Source organism: Diabrotica undecimpunctata, chromosome 9 (genome assembly GCF_040954645.1).
Source record: "Diabrotica undecimpunctata isolate CICGRU chromosome 9, icDiaUnde3, whole genome shotgun sequence".
Classification (NCBI taxonomy): domain Eukaryota; kingdom Metazoa; phylum Arthropoda; class Insecta; order Coleoptera; family Chrysomelidae; genus Diabrotica; species Diabrotica undecimpunctata.
The window spans coordinates 17,993,791-18,017,150 of NC_092811.1; the positions used below are offsets into that span (position 1 = coordinate 17,993,791).

General features: G+C 32.2%; 2 protein-coding genes across 2 annotated transcripts in view; one reads left to right on the forward strand and one right to left on the reverse strand.

Annotated features, from left to right (window-relative positions):
* The window catches only part of LOC140449618 (uncharacterized), a 41,630-nt gene extending 25,149 nt beyond the window's left edge, over nucleotides 1-16,481 (reverse strand). Inside the window, exon 1 of the mRNA XM_072542849.1 lies at nucleotides 16,223-16,481. Coding sequence (XP_072398950.1) covers nucleotides 16,223-16,424 — 202 coding nt within the window. The 5' untranslated portion in view covers nucleotides 16,425-16,481. The remainder of the gene's footprint in view (nucleotides 1-16,222) is intronic.
* LOC140449918 (uncharacterized) lies at nucleotides 12,521-15,722 on the forward strand. The gene is made up of 2 exons (XM_072543334.1): nucleotides 12,521-12,676; nucleotides 12,970-15,722. The coding sequence occupies exons 1-2, from the start codon at nucleotides 12,521-12,523 to the stop codon at nucleotides 13,180-13,182; spliced, it is 369 nt and encodes a 122-aa protein (XP_072399435.1). The 3' UTR covers nucleotides 13,183-15,722.
* Nucleotides 16,482-23,360: the final 6,879 nt, after the last annotated feature.

The following is a 23,360-nucleotide window of genomic DNA, read 5'->3' on the forward strand; positions in this document are numbered from 1 at the left end:
TTTTTTAATCAGCAAGTCACCCTTAATCGAAATAATTTAAATTCTAAACAAAATATACACTTTTAATTTTCACGAAATATTCAGCAAAGACAGACATCCAAGTGGAAATTTTTCTCACGAACCGTTAGATCTAGGAAAATTCTGATTATGGCAGAAGAACGAGCAGCCACTTTTATGTAATAAATGTCCATTCGCTTGACTTTCGGACCAAAATTGACGCCAATATAGCCGATTAACCAAATTTGATAAAAATCCAAGGGTACCCCCTTGGAAAATTTTTGCCAAATTTTACAAAAAAAAAAAATTTGTTTAATGTTTTGGTACATGCACTTGGTCCAGCGTATTCCAAAAATGTGTTTCTTTCTGATCCCTTAACCCCAGTTTGCCGGAAAAGAGGAAAAATCGAATTAAAAAAATCTAGTTTTTTCGATTTTCCGGCAAAACGGTGCATAATTTTTAGCCACATGTTAGGATTTTTTTAATCAGCAAGTCACCCTTAATCGAAATAATTCAAATTTCTAACAAAATATACACTTTTAATTTTCACGAAATTTTCAGCAAATACAGACATCCAAGTGGACATTTTTCTCACGAACCGTTAGATCTAGGAAAATTCTGAGTATGACAGAAGAACGAGCAGCCACTTTTATGTAATAAATGTCCATTCGCTTGACTCTCCGACCAAAATTGACGCCAATATAGCCGATTAACCAAATTTGATAAAAATCCAATGGTCTACAGTTTTTTCGATTTTCCGGCAAAACGGTGCATAATTTCTAGACACACGTTATATTTTTTTAATCAGCAAGTCTCACTTAATCGAAATAATTCAAATTCTAAACAAAATATACACTTTTAATTTTCACGACATTTTCAGCAAATACAGACATCCAAGTGGAAATTTTTCTCACGAACCGTTAGATCTAGGAAAATTCTGAGTATGACAGAAGAACGAGCGGCCAATTTAATGTAAGAAATGTCCATTCGCTTGACTCTCGGACCAAAATTGACGCCAATATAGCCGATTAACCAAATTTGATAAAAATCCAATGGTCTACAGTTTTTTCGATTTTCCGGCAAAACGGTGCATAATTTCTAGACACACGTTATATTTTTTTAATCAGCAAGTCACCCTTAATCGAAATAATTCAAATTCTAAACAAAATATACACTATTAATTTTCACGACATTTTCAGCAAATACAGACATCCAAGTGAAAATTTTTCTCACGAACCGTTAGATCTAGGAAAATTCTGAGTATGACAGAAGAACGAGCGGCCAATTTTATGTAAGAAATGTCCATTCGCTTGACTCTCGGACCAAAATTGACACCAACATAGCCGATTAAAGAAATTTGATAAAAATCCAATGGTCTACAGTTTTTTCGATTTTCCGACAAAACGGTGCATAATTTCTAAACACATGTTATATTTTTTTAATCAGCAAGTCACCCTTAATCGAAATAATTCAAATTCTAAACAAAATATACCTACACTTTTAATTTTCACGAAATTTTCAGCAAAGACAGACATCCAAGTGGAAATTTTTCTCACGAACCGTTAGATCTAGGAAAATTCTGATTATGGCAGAAGAACGAGCAGCCACTTTTATGTAATAAATGTCCATTCGCTTGACTCTCGGACCAAAATTGACGCCAATATAGCCGATTAACCAAATTTGATAAAAATCCAAGGGTACCCCCTTGGAACGTTTTTGCCAAATTTTACAAAAAAAAATTTTTGTATAATGTTTTGGTACATGCACTTGTTCCAGCTTATTTCAAAAATGTGTTTCTTTCTGATCCCTTAACCCCAGTTTGCCGGAAAAGAGGAAAAATCGAATTAAAAAAATCTAGTTTTTTAGATTTTCCGGCAAAACGGTGCATAATTTTTAGCCACATGTTAGGATTTTTTTAATCAGCGAGTCACCCTTAATCGAAATAATTCAAATTTTAAACAAAATATACACTATTAATTTTCACGACATTTTCAGCAAATACAGACATACAAGTGGAAATTTTTTTCACGAACCGTTAGATCTAGGAAAATTCTGAGTATGGCAGAAGAACGAGCAGCCAATTTTATGTAAGAAATGTCCATTCGCTTAACTCTCGGACCAAAATTGACGCCAACATAGCCGATTAAAGAAATTTGATAAAAATCCAATGGTCTACAGTTTTTTCGATTTTCCGGCAAAACGGTGCCTAATTTCTGGCCACGTATTTAGATTTTTTTAATCAGCAAGTCACCCTTAATCGAAAAAATTCAAATTTTAAACAAAATATACACTTTTAATTTTCACGAAATTTTCAGCAAATACAGACATCTAAGTGCAAATTTTTCTCACGAACTGTTAGATGTAGGAAAATTCCGAGTATGGCAGAAGAACGAGCGGCCAATTTTATGTAGGAAATGTCTATTCGCTTGACCCTCGGACCCAAATTGACGCCAATATAGCCGATTAACCAAATTTGATAAAAATCCAAGGGTACCCCCTTGGAAAATTTTTGCCAAATTTTACAAAAAAAAAATTTTTGTTTAATGTTTTAGTACATGCCCTTGGTCCAGCTTATTCCAAAAATGTGTTTCTTTCTGATCCCTTAACCCCAGTTTGCCGGAAAAGAGGAAAAATCGAATTAAAAAAATCTAGTTTTTTCGATTTTCCGGCAAAACGGTGCATAATTTTTAGCCACATGTTAGGATTTTTTTAATCAGCAAGTCACCCTTAATCGAAATAATTCAAATTTCTAACAAAATATACACTTTTAATTTTCACGAAATTTTCAGCAAATACAGACATCCAAGTGGAAATTTTTCTCACGAACCGTTAGATCTAGGAAAATTCTGAGTATGACAAAAGAACGAGCAGCCAATTTTATGTAAGAAATGTCCATTCGCTTGACTCTCGGACCAAAATTGACACCAACATAGCCGATTAAAGAAATTTGATAAAAATCCAATGGTCCACAGTTTTTTCGATTTTCCGGCAAAACGGTGCATAATTTCTAGACACATGTTATATTCTATTAATCAGCAAGTCACCCTTAATCGAAATAATTTAAATTCTAAACAAAATATACACTTTTAATTTTCACGAAATATTCAGCAAAGACAGACATGCAAGTGGAAATTTGTCTCACGAACCGTTAGATCTAGGAAAATTCTGATTATGGCAGAAGAACGAGCAGCCACTTTTATGTAATAAATGTCCATTCGCTTGACTCTCGGACCAAAATTGACGCCAATATAGCCGATTAACCAAATTTGATAAAAATCCAAGGGTACCCCCTTGGAAAATTTTTGCCAAATTTTACAAAAAAAAAATTTTTGTTTAATGTTTTGGTACATGCACTTGGTCCAGCGTATTCCAAAAATGTGTTTCTTTCTGATCCCTTAACCCCAGTTTGCCGGAAAAGAGGAAAAATCGAATTAAAAAAATCTAGTTTTTTCGATTTTCCGGCAAAACGGTGCATAATTTTTAGCCACATGTTAGGATTTTTTTAATCAACAAGTCACCCTTAATCGAAATAATTCAAATTTCTAACAAAATATACACTTTTAATTTTCACGAAATTTTCAGCAAATACAGACATCCAAGTGGACATTTTTCTCACGAACCGTTAGATCTAGGAAAATTCTGAGTATGACAGAAGAACGAGCGGCCAATTTTATGTAAGAAATGTCCATTCGCTTGACTCTCGGACCAAAATTGACGCCAATATAGCCGATTAACCAAATTTGATAAAAATCCAATGGTCTACAGTTTTTTCGATTTTCCGGCAAAACGGTGCCTAATTTCTAGACACATGTTATATTTTTTTAATCAGCAAGTCACCCTTAATCGAAATAATTCAAATTTTAAACAAAATATACACTATTAATTTTCACGACATTTTCAGCAAATACAGACATCTAAGTGGAAATTTTTCTCACGAACCGTTACATCTAGGAAAATTCTGAGTATGACAGAAGAACGAGCGGCCAATTTTATGTAATAAATGTCCATTCGCTTGACTCTCGGACCAAAATTGACGCCAATATAGCCGATTAACCAAATTTGATAAAAATCCAAGGGTACCCCCTTGGAACATTTTTGCCAAATTTTACAAAAAAAAAATTTTTGTTTAATGTTTTGGTACATGCACTTGTTCCAGCTTATTTCAAAAATGTGTTTCTTTCTGATCCCTTAACCCCAGTTTGCCGGAAAAGAGGAAAAATCGAATTAAAAAAATCTAGTTTTTTAGATTTTCCGGCAAAACGGTGCATAATTTTTAGCCACATGTTAGGATTTTTTAATCAGCGAGTCACCCTTAATCGAAATAATTCAAATTTTAAACAAAATATACACTATTAATTTTCACGACATTTTCAGCAAATACAGACATCCAAGTGGAAATTTTTCTCACGAACCGTTAGCTCTAGGAAAATTCTGAGTATGACAGAAGAACGAGCGGCCAATTTTATGTAAGAAATGTCCATTCGCTTGACTCTCGGACCAAAATAAACACGAACATAGCCGATTAAAGAAATTTGATAAAAATCCAATGGTCTACAGTTTTTTCGATTTTCCGGCAAAACGGTGCATAATTTCTAGACACATGTTATATTTTTTTAATCAGCAAGTCACCCTTAATCGAAATAATTCAAATTCTAAACAAAATATACACTTTTAATTTTCACGAAATTTTCAGCAAAGACAGACATCCAAGTGGAAATTTTTCTCACGAACTGTTAGATCTAGGAAAATTCTGATTATGGCAGAAGAACGAGCAGCCACTTTTATGTAATAAATGTCCATTCGCTTGACTCTCGGACCAAAATTGACGCCAATATAGCCGATTAACCAAATTTGATAAAAATCCAAGGGTACCCCCTTGGAAAATTTTTGCCACATTTTACAAAAAAAAAAATTTTTGTTTAATGTTTTGGTACATGCATTTGGTCCAGCTTATTCCAAAAATGTGTTTCTTTCTGATCCCTTAACCCCAGTTTGCCGGAAAAGAGGAAAAATCGAATTAAAAAAATCTAGTTTTTTCGATTTTCCGGCAAAACGGTGCCTAATTTCTAGACACATGTTATATTTTTTTAATCAGCAAGTCACCCTTAATCGAAACAATTCAAATTTCTAACAAAATATACACTTTTAATTTTCGCGAAATTTTCAGCAAATACAGACATCCAAGTGGAAATTTTTCTCACGAAACGTTAGATCTAGGAAAATTCTGAGTATGGCAGAAGAACGAGCAGCCAATTTTATGTAATAAATTTCCATTCGCTTGACTCTCGGACCAAAATTGACGCCAATATAGCCGATTAACCAAATTTGATAAAATTCAAGGGATACCACCCCCTTGGAAAATTTTTGCCAAATTTTACAAAAAAAAATTTTTGTTTAATGTTTTGGTACATGCACTTGGTCCAGCTTATTCCAAAAATGTGTTTCTTTCTGATCCCTTAACCCCAGTTTGCGGGAAAAGAGGAAAAATCGAATTAAAAAAATCTAGTTTTTTCGATTTTCCGGCAAAACGGTGCCTAATTTCTAGACACATGTTATATTTTTTTAATCATCAAGTTACCCTTAATCGAAATAATTCAAATTTCTAACAAAATATACACTTTTAATTTTCACGAAATTTTCAGCAAATACAGACATCCAAGTGGAAATTTTTCTCACGAAACGTTAGATCTAGGAAAATTCTGAGTATGGCAGAAGAACGAGCAGCCAATTTTATGTAATAAATTTCCATTCGCTTGACTCTCGGACCAAAATTAACACGAACATAGCCGATTAAAGAAATTTGATTAAAATCCAATGGTCTACAGTTTTTTCGATTTTCCGGCAAAACGGTGCATAATTTCTAGACACATGTTATATTTTTTTAATCAGCAAGTTACCCTTAATCGAAATAATTCAAATTCTAAACAAAATATACACTTTTAATTTTCACGAAATTTTCAGCAAAGACAGACATCCAAGTGGAAATTTGTCTCACGAACCGTTAGATCTAGGAAAATTCTGATTATGGCAGAAGAACGAGCAGCCACTTTTATGTAATAAATGTCCATTCGCTTGACTCTCGGACCAAATTGACGCCAATATAGCCGATTAACCAAATTTGATAAAAATCCAAGGGTACCCCCTTGGAACATTTTTGCCAAATTTTACAAAAAAAAAAATTTTTGTTTAATGTTTTGGTACATGCACTTGTTCCAGCTTATTTCAAAAATGTGTTTCTTTCTGATCCCTTAACCCCAGTTTGCCGGAAAAGAGGAAAAATCGAATTAAAAAAATCTAGTTTTTTAGATTTTCCGGCAAAACGGTGCATAATTTTTAGCCACATGTTAGGATTTTTTAATCAGCGAGTCACCCTTAATCGAAATAATTCAAATTTTAAACAAAATATACACTATTAATTTTCACGACATTTTCAGCAAATACAGACATCCAAGTGGAAATTTTTCTCACGAACCGTTAGATCTAGGAAAATTCTGAGTATGACAGAAGAACGAGCGGCCAATTTTATGTAAGAAATGTCCATTCGCTTGACTCTCGGACCAAAATTAACACGAACATAGCCGATTAAAGAAATTTGATTAAAATCCAATGGTCTACAGTTTTTTCGATTTTCCGGCAAAACGGTGCATAATTTCTAGACACATGTTATATTTTTTTAATCATCAAGTCACCCTTAATCGAAATAATTCAAATTTCTAACAAAATATACACTTTTAATTTTCACGAAATTTTCAGCAAATACAGACATCCAAGTGGAAATTTTTGCCAAATTTTACAAAAAAAAATTTTTGTTTAATGTTTTGGTACATGCACTTGGTCCAGCTTATTCCAAAAATGTGTTTCTTTCTGATCCCTTAACCCCAGTTTGCAGGAAAAGAGGAAAAATCGAATTAAAAAAATCTAGTTTTTTCGATTTTCCGGCAAAACGGTGCCTAATTTCTAGACACATGTTATATTTTTTTAATCATCAAGTCACCCTTAATCGAAATAATTCAAATTTCTAACAAAATATACACTTTTAATTTTCACGAAATTTTCAGCAAATGCAGACATCCAAGTGGAAATTTTTCTCACGAAACGTTAGATCTAGGAAAATTCTGAGTATGGCAGAAGAACGAGCAGCCAATTTTATGTAATAAATTTCCATTCGCTTGACTCTCGGACCAAAATTAACACGAACATAGCCGATTAAAGAAATTTGATTAAAATCCAATGGTCTACAGTTTTTTCGATTTTCCGGCAAAACGGTGCATAATTTCTAGACACATGTTATATTTTTTTAATCAGCAAGTTACCCTTAATCGAAATAATTCAAATTCTAAACAAAATATACACTTTTAATTTTCACGAAATTTTCAGCAAAGACAGACATCCAAGTGGAAATTTGTCTCACGAACCGTTAGATCTAGGAAAATTCTGATTATGGCAGAAGAACGAGCAGCCACTTTTATGTAATAAATGTCCATTCGCTTGACTCTCGGACCAAAATTGACGCCAATATAGCCGATTAACCAAATTTGATAAAAATCCAAGGGTACCCCCTTGGAACATTTTTGCCAAATTTTACAAAAAAAAAATTTTTGTTTAATGTTTTGGTACATGCACTTGTTCCAGCTTATTTCAAAAATGTGTTTCTTTCTGATCCCTTAACCCCAGTTTGCCGGAAAAGAGGAAAAATCGAATTAAAAAAATCTAGTTTTTTAGATTTTCCGGCAAAACGGTGCATAATTTTTAGCCACATGTTAGGATTTTTTAATCAGCGAGTCACCCTTAATCGAAATAATTCAAATTTTAAACAAAATATACACTATTAATTTTCACGACATTTTCAGCAAATACAGACATCCAAGTGGAAATTTTTCTCACGAACCGTTAGATCTAGGAAAATTCTGAGTATGACAGAAGAACGAGCGGCCAATTTTATGTAAGAAATGTCCATTCGCTTGACTCTCGGACCAAAATTAACACGAACATAGCCGATTAAAGAAATTTGATTAAAATCCAATGGTCTACAGTTTTTTCGATTTTCCGGCAAAACGGTGCATAATTTCTAGACACATGTTATATTTTTTTAATCATCAAGTCACCCTTAATCGAAATAATTCAAATTTCTAACAAAATATACACTTTTAATTTTCACGAAATTTTCAGCAAATACAGACATCCAAGTGGAAATTTTTGCCAAATTTTACAAAAAAAAAATTTTTGTTTAATGTTTTGGTACATGCACTTGGTCCAGCTTATTCCAAAAATGTGTTTCTTTCTGATCCCTTAACCCCAGTTTGCAGGAAAAGAGGAAAAATCGAATTAAAAAAATCTAGTTTTTTCGATTTTCCGGCAAAACGGTGCCTAATTTCTAGACACATGTTATATTTTTTTAATCATCAAGTCACCCTTAATCGAAATAATTCAAATTTCTAACAAAATATACACTTTTAATTTTCACGAAATTTTCAGCAAATGCAGACATCCAAGTGGAAATTTTTCTCACGAAACGTTAGATCTAGGAAAATTCTGAGTATGGCAGAAGAACGAGCAGCCAATTTTATGTAATAAATTTCCATTCGCTTGACTCTCGGACCAAAATTGACGCCAATATAGCCGATTAACCAAATTTGATAAAAATCCAAGGGTACCACCCCCTTGGAAAATTTTTGCCAAATTTTACAAAAAAAAAATTTTTGTTTAATGTTTTGGTACATGCACTTGGTCCAGCTTATTCCAAAAATGTGTTTCTTTCTGATCCCTTAACCCCAGTTTGCCGGAAAAGAGGAAAAATCGAATTAAAAAAATCTAGTTTTTTCGATTTTCCGGCAAAACGGTGCCTAATTTCTAGACACATGTTATATTTTTTTAATCATCAAGTCACCCTTAATCGAAATAATTCAAATTTCTAACAAAATATACACTTTTAATTTTCACGAAATTTTCAGCAAATACACACATCCAAGTGGAAATTTTTCTCACGAACCGTTAGATGTAGGAAAATTCTGAGGTCTAATCCTCTCGGTTCAAGGCATGCTCCTCCTCCAAACCTGTCGATTCCATCGCTCTGCTAATTCCTTCATTCCATGAGCGTCGAGGTCTACCTCTTTTTTTTCTTCCAGGGGGCTTCCGTTTGTGAGGTTTTTGGGGCCAACGTTTGTCAGGCATTCTCAATAGATGTCCAAACCATTTTGAACCTCTTCTTTCTATTCTGTCAATGACCGTTTCTGTAGCATTCATGTTATTTCGTTGAGTATATAGATTATGTAGATGTATATAGATTCGTTGGTATTCCTTTGCTGCCTTGATGTTCTAGCACTTCTTCTCAAATAATCCATTTTAACTGCCAGCAATCTTCTCTTCAGGTGTGCATTAATTGTCCATACTTCAGAGCCATAACAAAGAATAGATTCAACCATGGTTTCCCTATTTTTTTTTTGTTCCTTTTGGAAATGTGATCCCACCATAAGGAGTTCAGACATCCTACAATTTTACGTCCCTGATTAATTCGTGTTTAATTTCGGTTTCTTCCAAGCCGTTCGTAGCAATGAGTTGACCTAAATATTTAAATTTTTCCACTTGTTTGATTTCCACGTCCTTGTCTATCAACACTTCAAACCTTGCATCTGAATTGATAACTAAGTAAATATTCTGTTTTCTTCATGCTGACTTGTAACCCCCATTTTAAAAATTCTCTCTATAGACGCTTTATCATAAATTCTGGATCATAAGAATCTTGAGCTAGGCTGACTTGGTCATCCGCAAAGTTCAGGGAGAACAGTACGTCATTTCCTATGGGGATTCCCATTCCCTGGCAGTGGTTTTTCCAATTTTGGAGGGCTGCCTCAATATATAAATTAAACAGTAAGGGTGACATACTGCATCCTTATTTTAGTCTTTTAGTTACTGTTATTGGCTCTGATAGTCTATATCCGATTTTTAGGTAAGTAGTGTTATCCCTGTATACTTCTGTGATTATTCCTAAAAGGTATGGACTAATGTCAAGTTGTTGTTAAGCTTGCCACAATTTAAGTCTTGGAACTGTATTATACGCCTTTTCTACGTCGATGAAGGCTAAATGTACTTCGGTACCAAACGCTATTCTTTTTTCTATTAATTGTTGGAGTATAAACAAGTTATCAGTGCAAGATGAAAGATTCAAACGTCAATAAACTTATTTTAACTTTCAATTGCGACTTATTCCCAATAAAATAGTAATTAGATCTTATCTCTGTCGTTAGCCCGGTTGGTGTTTCTCTTTTTCTTCTTTCTTTTTAATGACTGCTCGGATGTAATTGTGAACACTATTCCATTCCTCCGTATTTCCCGTCATCTTCACGATCATCTCTCTTACAGTCACAGGGTTCATACCTATTTCTTTATACATTCTGTTTCTCTCCACTGTACATCTATTACACACCAGCATTGTGTGAGTAACAATGTCGGAATATTCGCAGTATAGGCATTTATCTGTATCTGTCTTTCTGAACCTATGAAGATACGCCGTAAAACAGACAATATACCCAGTCCCTTAGACTCGAGATCAGCATCTTTGTCCACTGAGCAACATATTCCTTGTTGTTCCACTCTTCTTGCAATCTTTCCATTGAGCTTTCCCTTTCTTCTTTTTTTTATAGCTGTTGTCAAATGCTTTCTTCTCCCACAGAGATGTCTCTTTTCTACTGCTAACACATGAAGAGGAACACAACCAATGACAAGGCCGCCGCAGATACAGTCCTGTAGGCGCATGCTACTCGCAACAGACTCGTTCTGTCTACTTTTTCATAAGCCTAATATTAGGTATCTATATCTAAATATAATGAAAAATATTATTAGTTATTGTGTATTTATACAATAATTATTGTGTTCTACATATTTAAAGTGGTAATTGAATTATTCAATCAGCGTTTTGGATTTGTTGTATTGTGTGTGAAAGACACGTTACATTTTCCTACTATTCTTTATATATTGTTTACTTTATATGCCCTGGGGGGGGGGGGGGGGGGTGCCACAGAATCAGTCAGGTTTTCATAAAAAGTATTCATGCGAAACTGCACTGCAACTGCCACTTTGTAAATTTAGGTCTGAATTGGACAATGATAATTATTTAGTAGTAGTATTTCTTGATTTAAAAAGAGCTTTTGAAACGATTGATCATAATATACTCTCACTAAATTAGAAGACTATGGTATTGGAGGAAATGTTCTTGAATGGTTTAAAGATTACTTATTGGATAGAAAGCAACAAGTGAGGATTGATGATATTACTTCGTCTGCAATAAGTGTTAATATTGGGGTACCTTAAGGTAGTGTCTTAGGACCGCATTTGTTCATATTGTATTTAAATGATATAAACTTATTTGTTAAATGTGATTTCTTTAATTTGTATGCAGATGACACCCTACTTGCATGTTTTGATTCAAACTTAGAAAATGCTGTATCTAAAATGAATTCAGCATTGCAGTCTGTTAATAAACATTTAAAGATCAACAAACTAAAGTTAAATGTATTAAAAACGAAGGCCATGATAATAACAACCAAATACAAATACTCAAATATTGATATAAATACTACTGATCTTCAAATTGACAATGACAAAATAAAAATCATCACAATTAAGTACCTTGGTTTTCAATTGGATAATTTATTATCTTTTAATGACCATTTTAATTACATATAAAAGAGATTTCTAAAAAATTATACTTTTTTCAAGAATATCTAAAAATTTGTCAACTTGAACTAAAATTACAGTTTTTATTGCAATTATTCAACCTCACTTCGATTTTTGCTCGTCAGTTATTGTTCTCTTCAATTTAAATCAATCGGCCCAGTTGCAAAAATTACAAAATCGTGGAATGAGAATCATTCTTGGTGGAAGTAGATATACACCTATAGCAACAATGCTTAGCAGGCTGCAGTGGGTTTTAGTTCAACAAAGGGTCTTTTACCTTACAATGGTGTTCATTTATAAAATTCTAAATAATTTGGCCCCTGCTTACTTTTGTGAGTTTATTACACGGAATTGTGATATTCACAATTACCCTACTGGGGGTAAGTGCAATTTACACATTGTGAAAATAAAAAGGACGGCTTCAAGAAACTCTTTGTTGTTTAAAGGTTTCGATCTTTTTAATAAGCTTCCTCAAACAGTTAAAAGTTGTTCATCTACACAAATGTTTAAAAGCAAATTAATGGACCATATTAAAAGCACCAGTAGTTAGGTAGTTGTTTTGTTGTCATGTTTTATGTTATATATTATTGTTTTATATTTTTTAATAAGTGTAGGTACTATATTTTAAGTGTAATTGAAGGGCTTGGGGGAAAAAGGTAACAAGCCACATAAATCTAAAAAATTAGATTTCCTCTAAAAGATACCTGCAAGTGTGCAACGAAACTGCTGATCAATTATTTCAGCTATTGATAAAGAGATGGCGCCTCTATACGCGAATTTTTTTCTTAACAATTGCCAAAATTCAGAACTTTTTGGTTAGAAAAGGAACATGCTACAGGCGATTTTCAAGATGGATGACTATAAATTACGCCGAGCTAAAAGAAAAGTTGATTTTGAGAGTAGTAGTGGAAGTGAATTCTCTGATTTTGATTCCGATGACGATCTGAATGATAAAGAGTACAGTGTTACTGAAAGTGACTGTTCAACAGGAGTTACACATATATTGGTAAGTTTATTTCTATGCGGCTTATTCCCTTTTTTAGCAAAATATTTTGTTATTTTTAAGCTATATATATAAATAGATGTAAAATTTCATATTTTACCTATGTATCGAAATATGTATTGTTTCCTTTACGTACAATACGTCTACATAACGCAGTAATGTTGTGTAACTACGATGTGTACTGCGTTATATCTCCGGCTGCAATATTTTTGTTCATATGCCTAGCAGAATTTCTACGAAAAATGTGTGTGGCTTATTATTTATTGCAAAAATTTATAAATCTTTTTTTTTTTCAGGACGAAAATGAGTCCAACGATCCCTCGGATCAGAAACAAGATATTTCTAGAGGTTATCTGAGTTTTCCAGAAAATTCAACGCCCTCATGCTGGAGAAAAGTTCATTCTAAGAAACGGGACCGGGAGAAAACAAGAAGAAATCTGGGCCATGGATACAAAACATACCAAGGGACTGAAATGGAACCTAAAGCTATTGGAGAACCATGTAAATGAAAAAACCCAAATGTAGAACAAGCCTGATGGATGAAGAAGAAGAAATTGTTCATGCATTTTGGAATCTGGGGACTCGACAGCAACAAAATAACTACTTATTTGGTAAAATAAAATGCATTCCCAAAAAAAGAAGTTACCCAAAAAAAATCAAACGCCAAACATCTTGTAGAAGTGTATCATTTAAATATTATATAAAGATTAATGCCACCGACAAAGAAGTATGCAAATCTGAATTTTTGGCAGTTCATGGTCTCCAGCAGTCAAAAAAGCGGATATATAATATCTGTTGCCAAATAAAGGAAGGAAAGTCTACTCCAAAAACTAATATCTGAATAGAGAATTCTGTCCATCCATTGACATATTCAAGCAATACCCAAATATTCCAGCCACTACAGCAGGCAAGATAACTCCAACCGCACTTACATCAATCACGATTTATCCATATCATCTTTATATACAGATTATTATATACCTTGGTGCAATGCCAAACATATTGTCCCAGTGAAAGAAAATTATTACAGAAGAGTTTTTTGCTCACAATACAATATAGGATTTAAACTGCCAAAAATGGATACATGCCAAACATGCGATTCATACAATGTCTTGCTCGAATCAAATAAAGAAAATGCTGAAGAATATCAACAAATTAAGTTAAAGTTAGAGTTGCATCAAAGAAGGGCTGAGGCGATGCAACAGGACTTGATAAAAGAGTCTGCACACAGCAAATTAACAGATGAAAAGGAAGTAATTTCATTTGATTTACAACAGGCATTGCTAGTGCCGAATTTGACTGTGGGAAAAGCATTTTATTTGAGAAAGGCATGAATGTACAATTTGGGCATCCATAACTGCAACAAAAAGCCGGGGTACATGTTCACTTGGACCGAAAATGTGGCAAAGAGAGGTAGTGATGAAATTGCCAGTGCACTACTGAAATATATTGAAATGTTCCTAACAATTACTGACAATAAAGAGCTTATCATTTACACCGATAACTGTGGAGGTCAAAATAAAAACTGGGCTCTGATGTCAGTATATATGCAACTAGTCAGAGAAAAACAGTTTTTGGCTATCGAACATTGTTTTCTTGTAAGTGGGCATATGCGCTTACCCTCAGATCGTGATTTCGCCCTAATTGAGAAGAAAAAAATATTTACGGCACAAATCTACCATCCCAATCAATGGTGCGACGTTATAAGAAAAGCCAAAAAACCAATCCATTTGAAGTTATCAAGATGCAACAAAAAGATTTTATTTCCTTTGACGAGCTGCAAAGGCAAACTAACAAAAAACAGACGACAGACGATAAAGAACCTTTACGTTTTAGTCAAGTTAGATGTTTTAGATTTGAGGCGGATAAACCCAACACAATGCTTGTGAAACACTTTTTAAACGAAGAGTTTAAATCGGTCAATATTGGTAAGCGAGGAGTAAAAGATGGAAATCGAATAAAAAATCAAAGAGAAGATCTTCCTCCAAAATAAACATCTGTAACTCTTAACGAAAATAAGCTAAAAAATTTAAGGGAACTCATGCCTTATATTCCTTTAGTTTATCACGACTTTTACGTTGAGCTGGGCGTTCGACAACAGCCAACAGACCTGGCAGAAGATCCGGAAACAGAGAATTTAGACTTGGACGAGTAAAATAGAAACATCGCCTTAGATAAGAAAATCTTACAAAAATATTTTTGTAAAAAAGGAGTAAGCGACGTTGTTCAAGAAAAATATTTTTTCTCTTTTAGTTAAGACTTGTTTGTTTTTTTTTAGTTTGTAAATTGCTTATATTCTGTTCCTGGTCTGGTTTTTCTGATATTGTTAAACCTAGTCTTTTATCTTGAGTGAGGCCTTCTATATATTCTTTCCATTTTCATAAGTGTCTTTTTAAGTTCTTTTACTGAATGTTTGCTTTTTTGTTATCAGTTGTAGCTTGCTGTAGTTCTTGATTTATCCTTTTTTCAATGTTAAATAGTTTTGTTTCCCTGTTTCTTGGTATGGAAAGATCGATGTTGTGTCTATTTTAGCTCTGTTTGTTTTAGATTTAACATGAACTCATCAAAAACTGGATTGTGGTCAGAAGCTGTATCAGAGCTTAAATACATCTTTGCGAATTTGATAGAACTTCCATATCTTCTTCATATCATAATAGAGTCTATCTGGTTTCTTATGATTTTATCCTCTGTATCCTGAAGCACTTTTAATCTTGGTGAAAGCTTGTCTAACATGTTTTTTATTACCATATTAACATGTTTTTTATTACCTTATTCCTTAGGCAATAATAATCCTTACACTTTTCTTATACAGGTTAAGAGTGTGACTTTTTAATATTACATGGTTTTATATTATTAGTCTGCCGCTCGCCTTACATCTCCTTCTTTATAGAAAATATCACATACGTTTCTTTGTTTAACAATTAGTTAACTCTTTCTAGATAGGTGTGTGGTTATGTATGGCATTAAATATTAAATAAACATACCATAGATCATGGTTGCAAAACATAATAACACATAGTATTTTATAACTGAAAGTTAATATACTTAATTTTCTCTTATATTTGAAAAATTATTTGAGAAATAATTTTTCATTTTATTTGGGTATTGCGTTTTCCAAATCCATTGTATAGCAATTTTTTAATGGCAATTAGAATTGTTGACAATGAAGAAATTTCAATCAGAAAGGAATAGTGGTAATAGAAATATTGAAGAAGATAATTCCAAAGTATGATTTAATTTTATGTTAGCTCATGAGTAGGTATATTGAAAATTCTACAATACTGCACACCACCACTGTAATTTGCCTACCTTTGGCACAACTCAGCTACTTACAATGATGTTAGTCAATTGCTATATTAACCTATAATTGTTACTTTTATTCTAAACATTTTGTGTTTTTTTTTAACATTTAACCAACTTTAACTTATTGTACCTATAACTTTTAACATTTGTGGGGATACCTATTATTAGACAATTAAAAGGAAATAGTTGTACTAGTTGGCAAGATGAGAGCAGTTTAATTTACATAATTGCTTTTTATTTACTTACCATCATCTTGTTCTATTTTAGATTTTATTGGACATTTCTTTACGTCTAAATAATCAAATGTATCATTATTTGTACTTTCACTAGGTTCCTCTTTAATTTCAATTTTAAAGGTATCCAGTAGAACATCATCCACCTCATTATCTATTTCTCTTTTACACGTCGTCTCATCAACTTCTTGTTTTACTTTCGTTTGATTAAACATTATTTTATGTGTTTCAGAGATTTGTTTACCTTATCCTTGTATTACAAAATTTGGCAAAAATATAGAGAAAGTGCTGATGAAGTTAGCTACAAATGAGGGACAAATTTGTACTTGGCAGGGTTGCCATATCACAAATAAATCACGAAAGAGTTTTTAAAAGAAGTTTAATTAATTTAAATTTAATTTATTATAATTTAAATTATCTTTAACTTTTTAAGCTTTTAAATTCTGAAGTTTTTAAGGTATTCAGGTACCACTCCATTCCAAAATTATAAGAAAATAGGCATAACATTGAAATATGCTGAACATCTGTTGCGATCTGGCAACTAGTGTTTTCAAAGTTTTGACAATATTGCAGGTTTATTTGCTAATCTACCAAAGGCCAATTATAAATTTTTTTTTCTAATAACTAACTGCAACTAATTTCAAAAGGCACAAATGTTGTATATTTAAGAATTAAGTTTTATGTTTAGAGTAGAATCTAAGTTTTATTTTAGACATTACTGTTTGTGTTAGTCTGTATGCAGCTTAAGATCATGAACTTTAGTGTGTAGACAGCTTAAGCTGACAGACAACAATGATGGCCGCTAGTTAGAGCCGGTAATGTAAGTTTATATGTTTAAAAAATAATAAAATAAAGTTCTCCAGAATAGTTATTTTTATAATATCCACCACCAACGAAATAAAACATGGTATCAAGTGTGTTTTAACGTGCTTGTAAGTGGCGATTCGTAGCAGAAAGTGTGTGAATACGAGAAATACGAAGGGGCGTTTATCCACTCTAGTTTTTGGAAAACCTCTAGGAAATTGATAAAATGGAGTGCAGGGCACCAGAAACATTTGATGTAAGCGATCCAACCAAATGGCCGCGATGGAAACAAAGGTTTGAAATATATCTCCTAGCAGCAGGAAAGGATTCAGCACAGGAAAAAATTAAAATTGCATTACTGTTACACAGTTTGGGGGAATCATGTTTAGATGTATATAATACTTTTCCCAAAGACAAGAAAACCAGTCTGGAGGATGTACTCAATAATTTTGATGAATATTTTCTCCCAAAAAGAAATGTGACAATGGAAACATTCAAATTTAATAATATTACACAAAAGGAGGATCAAACTGTGGATGCATTTGTTACAGAACTTAAAAATCAAGCTGATAATTGTAGTTTTTTATGCCAGAATGATGAATGCAAAACATCTTATAGTGAACGCATGATAAAAGACAGAGTTGTTTTGGGTGTACATGATAAACAAGTACAACAAAAGTTGTTAAGAGAGTAACATAGAGCTGGTGTTTGAGAGTGACTCAGAAACTGATAAAAATAGTGAAATAAACGAATACCCTTCCGACAGACGTAAAACTAAAAAACCAAATTATCTTAAGGACTTTTTCTTGTATTAATGTTTTTGTTAAAAAAAAAAAAAAAAAGAAAAAGCGTGTTGTATATTTAAGAATTAAGTTTTATGTTTAGAGTAGAATCTAAGTTTTATTTTAGACATTACTGTTTGTGTTAGTCTGTATGCAGCTTAAGATCATGAACTTTAGTGTGTAGACAGCTTAAGCTGACAGCTGACAGACAACAATGATGGCCGCTAGTTAGAGCCGGTAATGTAAGTTTATATCGCCGCTTCGCAAGAACGTAGGCTTAAGTCAAAAAATACGATTTTAGAGGAGAGACATTTTAAAGTTTTGTAGAAATGATTATGCACATAACTCCGAATAAGTTGTTACTTTAAAGGAAAAACCTATACAATTTGGTTAGAAATTCATCGAAATATAAACTGTGATAAGTAGATAAATTTATTAATTGTAAAAAGGGTTAAATTTAGATTTAAGTCTTTTTTTCCTAAGAAACATTTACTTAAACTTTGTTAATAGGGCTATTATATATATATATATATATATATATATATATATATATATATATATATATATATATATATATATATATATGTATATATATATATATATATATATATATATATATATAATGAGTCTTACACACCGGTCCAATATGTAAAACAGTCGGTACTGAACAGAAGAGATGTCAAAGCTCAAACAATAAAAGGCCAATGAAATGAAATCGTTTATTCTTTTATATCTTGTTTTTTAACAATACTAAAAAAATTTAAAAAAATTATAAGCTTTCGTAAAATGGTTGATAGTGCCCAGGAATAACTTTTTTTTGAATCAAATGCAATAATCCACTTTTCTTTTTAGCAGTGATAGACGGTTTTTTTGTATAAACATTTTTCAAGGTATAAGTTTGGTTAAAAGCTTTTGATGTTTTGTTACTAGTTGGCACTTTAACTACTTTGTATTCTTGTTGGGCAAAAGATGTCTTATAAAAAAAATAACCCTCATGATCACTACTTACATGTATTATTTTGATATCATTTAGTTTTAAGATTTCGTTTTCTGTAGTTTTAGAAAAATTACTACCAATATCTGCTGCTAGAGACTTCAAGTCAAAAAAACTTGTGGAAGACATTTCAAAAACTTTGTACGGCGGACCCGACTTTTTGGCATTTCTGATAATTGAAATATACTGGTCGGGTGTGTAGATTGGGCCCGACTTTAAGGATTTTTCTATACTTCTTTGAATTACAGAATGGGCTGAATCGCCCTCATTCTGTGTATGTCCCTTTATGAGGAATTTATGTGTAATGGTGTTAATGTAAGGTAACTTTTTCACAGCGTATATGTATAGGGAAATTAAGAAGCGGTTTTTCTGTTGCCCACAACAATTGTCTGAAAAGAAAATAACATTAATTTTCTGATCATCTATTACTGTAGTGTGTAGACTCTGTAAATAATTAAAGACGCAGGTACCAATCTCATTGGCACCTCTATTGGCTTCAGCCTCATGCCAAACATAACACGAGACATCTTTAGATTTTAAATTAAATATTGTGAAATTATACGTGTTTAATTTCGACACATAATAAAAATTTGATACGTCACCTCGCGGACATGGCATAGACGCTTGCAGGTCATAAACACAGACAACAAGTGATGGATCGTTTTCGGCTCTTAATTTGTCTTTATTTTTTTCATCTCTTGCCAAATCTTTTTCTTTTAAATGTATATCAATATTAAGACGCATTTTTTCTCGTTCACTTACAGATGCATTTTTAAAAGAAGTACAGTCTTCGCATTGGTCTTTCTTCGGTTGGAAATAACCAATATTAAATTCTTTTTGGAATATTTTGTGGAACATAACATAATTAACGTAAGCTTCTTTGTTTTCTTCTTTTTCTTTAATATAATCTCTGTGTATATCTGAAAGTGATCTTCCACCATCAATATATTCTTTTTTAGAATCGGCTCTACAATAGTGGCTTTCAATTCTGGGTATATTATTAATGAAGTTGCGAGCACCTTGCTTTATATTCTCATCAATATGATAATGATTCTTATGTTTTCCACGTAAATCATCAAACTGTATACCTAAAATGTCTTTGCGTGATTTATCCTTAACAGTTCGTACAACCCTATCAGAAATATCTAACGTGGATAAGAAGAATGTTTTACATACACGGGTTCGTATCATATCACCATTTGTAAGAAAAAATGCCATATTTGGTTGTCGTGTTCCTTTCTTATATTGATATTTCGGTTCAATATGTGTCATATTAAAAGATATAAAATCTCTTTTTCGTTCAATGTCTGGTAAGTCATAATACCCTTCAAAAATTATCTGCCTTTGCTCCTCTGTGAATTTAGTAGTACATTGTAATTTGCATTTATCTGTACACGGTCTTCCCACTTTTCTCATTGGTTTTATTTTTTTTTCTTTGGACTTAGTAACGTATTCTTTTCCACTATTTCTTAATCGCTTCGCCTTATTTCTAATCCACTCATCAGGTTGTGACTTTCGTTTCATAGGTAATTTCTTATCTTTCTTAGTTGGTTGGGGCATGTCGTCGTCTGAATCTGATAAATCATTCTGATCTTGAGTGTAATCCGGGTCCGCTACGCTGTCGCTAGATGAAAACTCTTCTAATTGTTCTTCGATATTCCGAATCTCATTCTTATCTTGTTCAATGGTTTCAGCAGGATTTTTTATTCTATTTTCTTCTGTCTCAAAATTATTTATAAGTCCTGACCCTGTATTTATATCATAGTTTACATTACTTTGATAATTTCTAGCATCCATATTAGTTTCAATGCCTTCCTGGGTACATTCTGTATCCGGGTCCGCTATGACGTCGCCAGATGAAAAATCTTGTAATTGTTCTTCGTTATTTCCAGTCTGATTTTCATCTTGTTCAACGGCTTCAGCAGGATTTTTTATTCTATTTTCTTCTATCTCAAAATTATGTACATGTCCTGTCTCTGTATTTATATCATAGTTTACATTTACATTAGTTTGATAATTAATACCATCCATATTAGTTTCAATGTCTTTATCCGTACATTCAGTATCCTTATTATTAGATGATTCAGAGTCGGATGACTCAGAATCTGAGGAGTTAGATGACGACGAAGAGGAGGAGGTAGATGAAGACGACGTAGAGGACGTAAATGAAGCTGATTGATGATTAGTGATTTGCTCCATATTATCAGATTTATGAATAAAAGTGTGCACTGGTTCTAACTGCATACTAAGTTTCATAGTATCTGTAAGGAAAAAAATATTTATATATTATCTTAGATATCATAGTTATTATTAACGTAATAATAAACATGATAAATTCACAAACACCTACGACATATATTTCGACTCTTTTCTTAAAATAAATTGAAAATTTTTCAGGTGGCTCAAAACTATGACTTTATTTAAGAAAATAAATTCGGAAATTTTGTAAAGAATTGTTGGATGAAATTGGCGCAAAATGGGGATTTTATTTACAGCAACAATTTATTTATATTGCATAAAAGCCTATAAGAGCTATCTTTTAATACCAAAAAATAATTTTTATGAAATTTGCAAAGTGGAGGTATAGGTAAAGAGTTGATTTATTATCACTCACGAATTCTCTCGCAAGTGCACTAAATACTAAATTAAACCCATAACATAAATATCCGTTAAAATACACAGTAAGATAATAAAAAAAATTACCATCCACAACGGAATCATCGTCTTGTCGGTTATTTCCTTTTTTTAAACGTAGATTTAATATCACATTTTCATGATTCAAATCATTTTCCAAATTAGCAGCTTGATCAATTTCATCATCTGAAAATTAAGAATACGAAAATAACAGGTAAATATCTTACCAAATAATAGACTAGAAATTATTATTTACACATTATTTCATATACAAATATTACCATAAACTTGAGAAGGGCCAGGCATTGTTATTGGCAATTCATCTTCTTGATTCACTGATTTTTGTTTTGTAATATTTTCTCGCAGTTTTGCTAAGAACCCAACCCTTTTCGACATTCTGAAACAACACGATCATTTAAGTAAAAAAATATATTTATATAATCAATGTACCTAACTATTATTTTCATATAACACAAGAAATTAAACATTCTCGTAATATACCATAAAAACAATTCATATTTTGTATGAACAAAGACTGATTTTGTTATTGTGTCATTAACCCTTAACAAATATTCTCGCGAACACAGACTTATCATTGTTGTAACTTAACAGTATACTATAATTTCGCGTGGATATAGACCTAATTCAATTCCGTCTATAATATTACCTAGTATTTCTTGTAAAAATAGACTCAAAACATAAATATATCATAAAATTGTACTTACTTTCTCAAAAACACTGACCTAATACAAAAAGGGTCCTTATTTCAGACAAAACTTTCACAAAAACTAATCGTAAATCTAAGATCGGTCGTTCTTGACGAAAAGTCAACACACATGTGCTTCGCAGTCTGCGGCGTAACTAACTTCGGGCTGTATTCATACGAAAATATTAAGTGTTTAACTAGTTTCGCGCCAAACAAATATAGACACTTGGTGCCATCTCTTAGCGATTATTATTATTAACGTAATAGGTCTTTATTCACGCGATAGATAAAATTATTTTTAGTAGATCTGCATTAATAACTCCATTTTGTCAAATTTTGACTTAAGCCTACGTTCTTGCGAAGCGGCGATATGTTTAAAAAAAAATAAAATAAAGTTCTCCAGAATAGTTATTTTTATAATATCCACCACCAACGAAATAAAACAACATATATTCATTCGATCGTAATTTATATAAATTTAAAAAATTTTAAAAAATACCGGATTTCATAAAATAATATATTAAAAATGTACTGTTTCAAAGCATATTTGAGGCATAAAACAAATACATAATAAGGACATGGCAATACCGCAAACACAAATTTGACGGATCATTTGTAGCTAACCTCATCGGCATTTTCTCTATTCTATACTTTTGCCCAAAATTTTTGTATAATGCCTACGCAGAATAAAAATAGTCAAGTCCAGGTCAAAACAATACAACGGACAAAAGTGTAGATTGGTATAGAAAAAGTGCCGATGAAGTTAGCTATAAATGAGGGACAGATTTGTATTTGGCAGTGTTGCCATATCACAAATAAATCACGAAAGAGCATGCGATATAATATTAACACTTTGACCGCCGTGTGTATCCAAAAGTATACACACGTGGGGGTCAAAATCGCTGCGTGTATACTTTTAGATACACATGTAATGTTTTGGTTGAAGCCATGTGTATATTCAAAGAGCGCAATACCTATGTATTTCATATGGGTAAGTAACTGACATGGCCGGAGGCTGCATAAAAATATACTTAGCAGTAGAAAATTATAAAGTTTGCATTTTTTATTACGATTTTATTAGCTATACCATTTTATACTATTAATCACATATAGTAATACTTCAATCTTGATTATTCAAATGGCAAATAATAAATAAAAATCAACTATTTATTACAAAAGTTTTATGTACGTACAAGTAAAAAAGTTAACAAAAAATTTTATACGATAAAAG

What these genes read in the sequence shown, in the direction of transcription:
- LOC140449918 (XM_072543334.1), top strand. Translation starts at nt 12,521, where the DNA reads ATGGATGACTATAAATTACGCCGAGCTAAAAGAAAAGTTGATTTTGAG. An exon ending in CAGGAGTTACACATATATTG is followed by an intron (nt 12,677 to 12,969) that starts GTAAGTTTATTT and finishes TTTTTTTTTCAG; the next exon opens with GACGAAAATGAGTCCAACGA.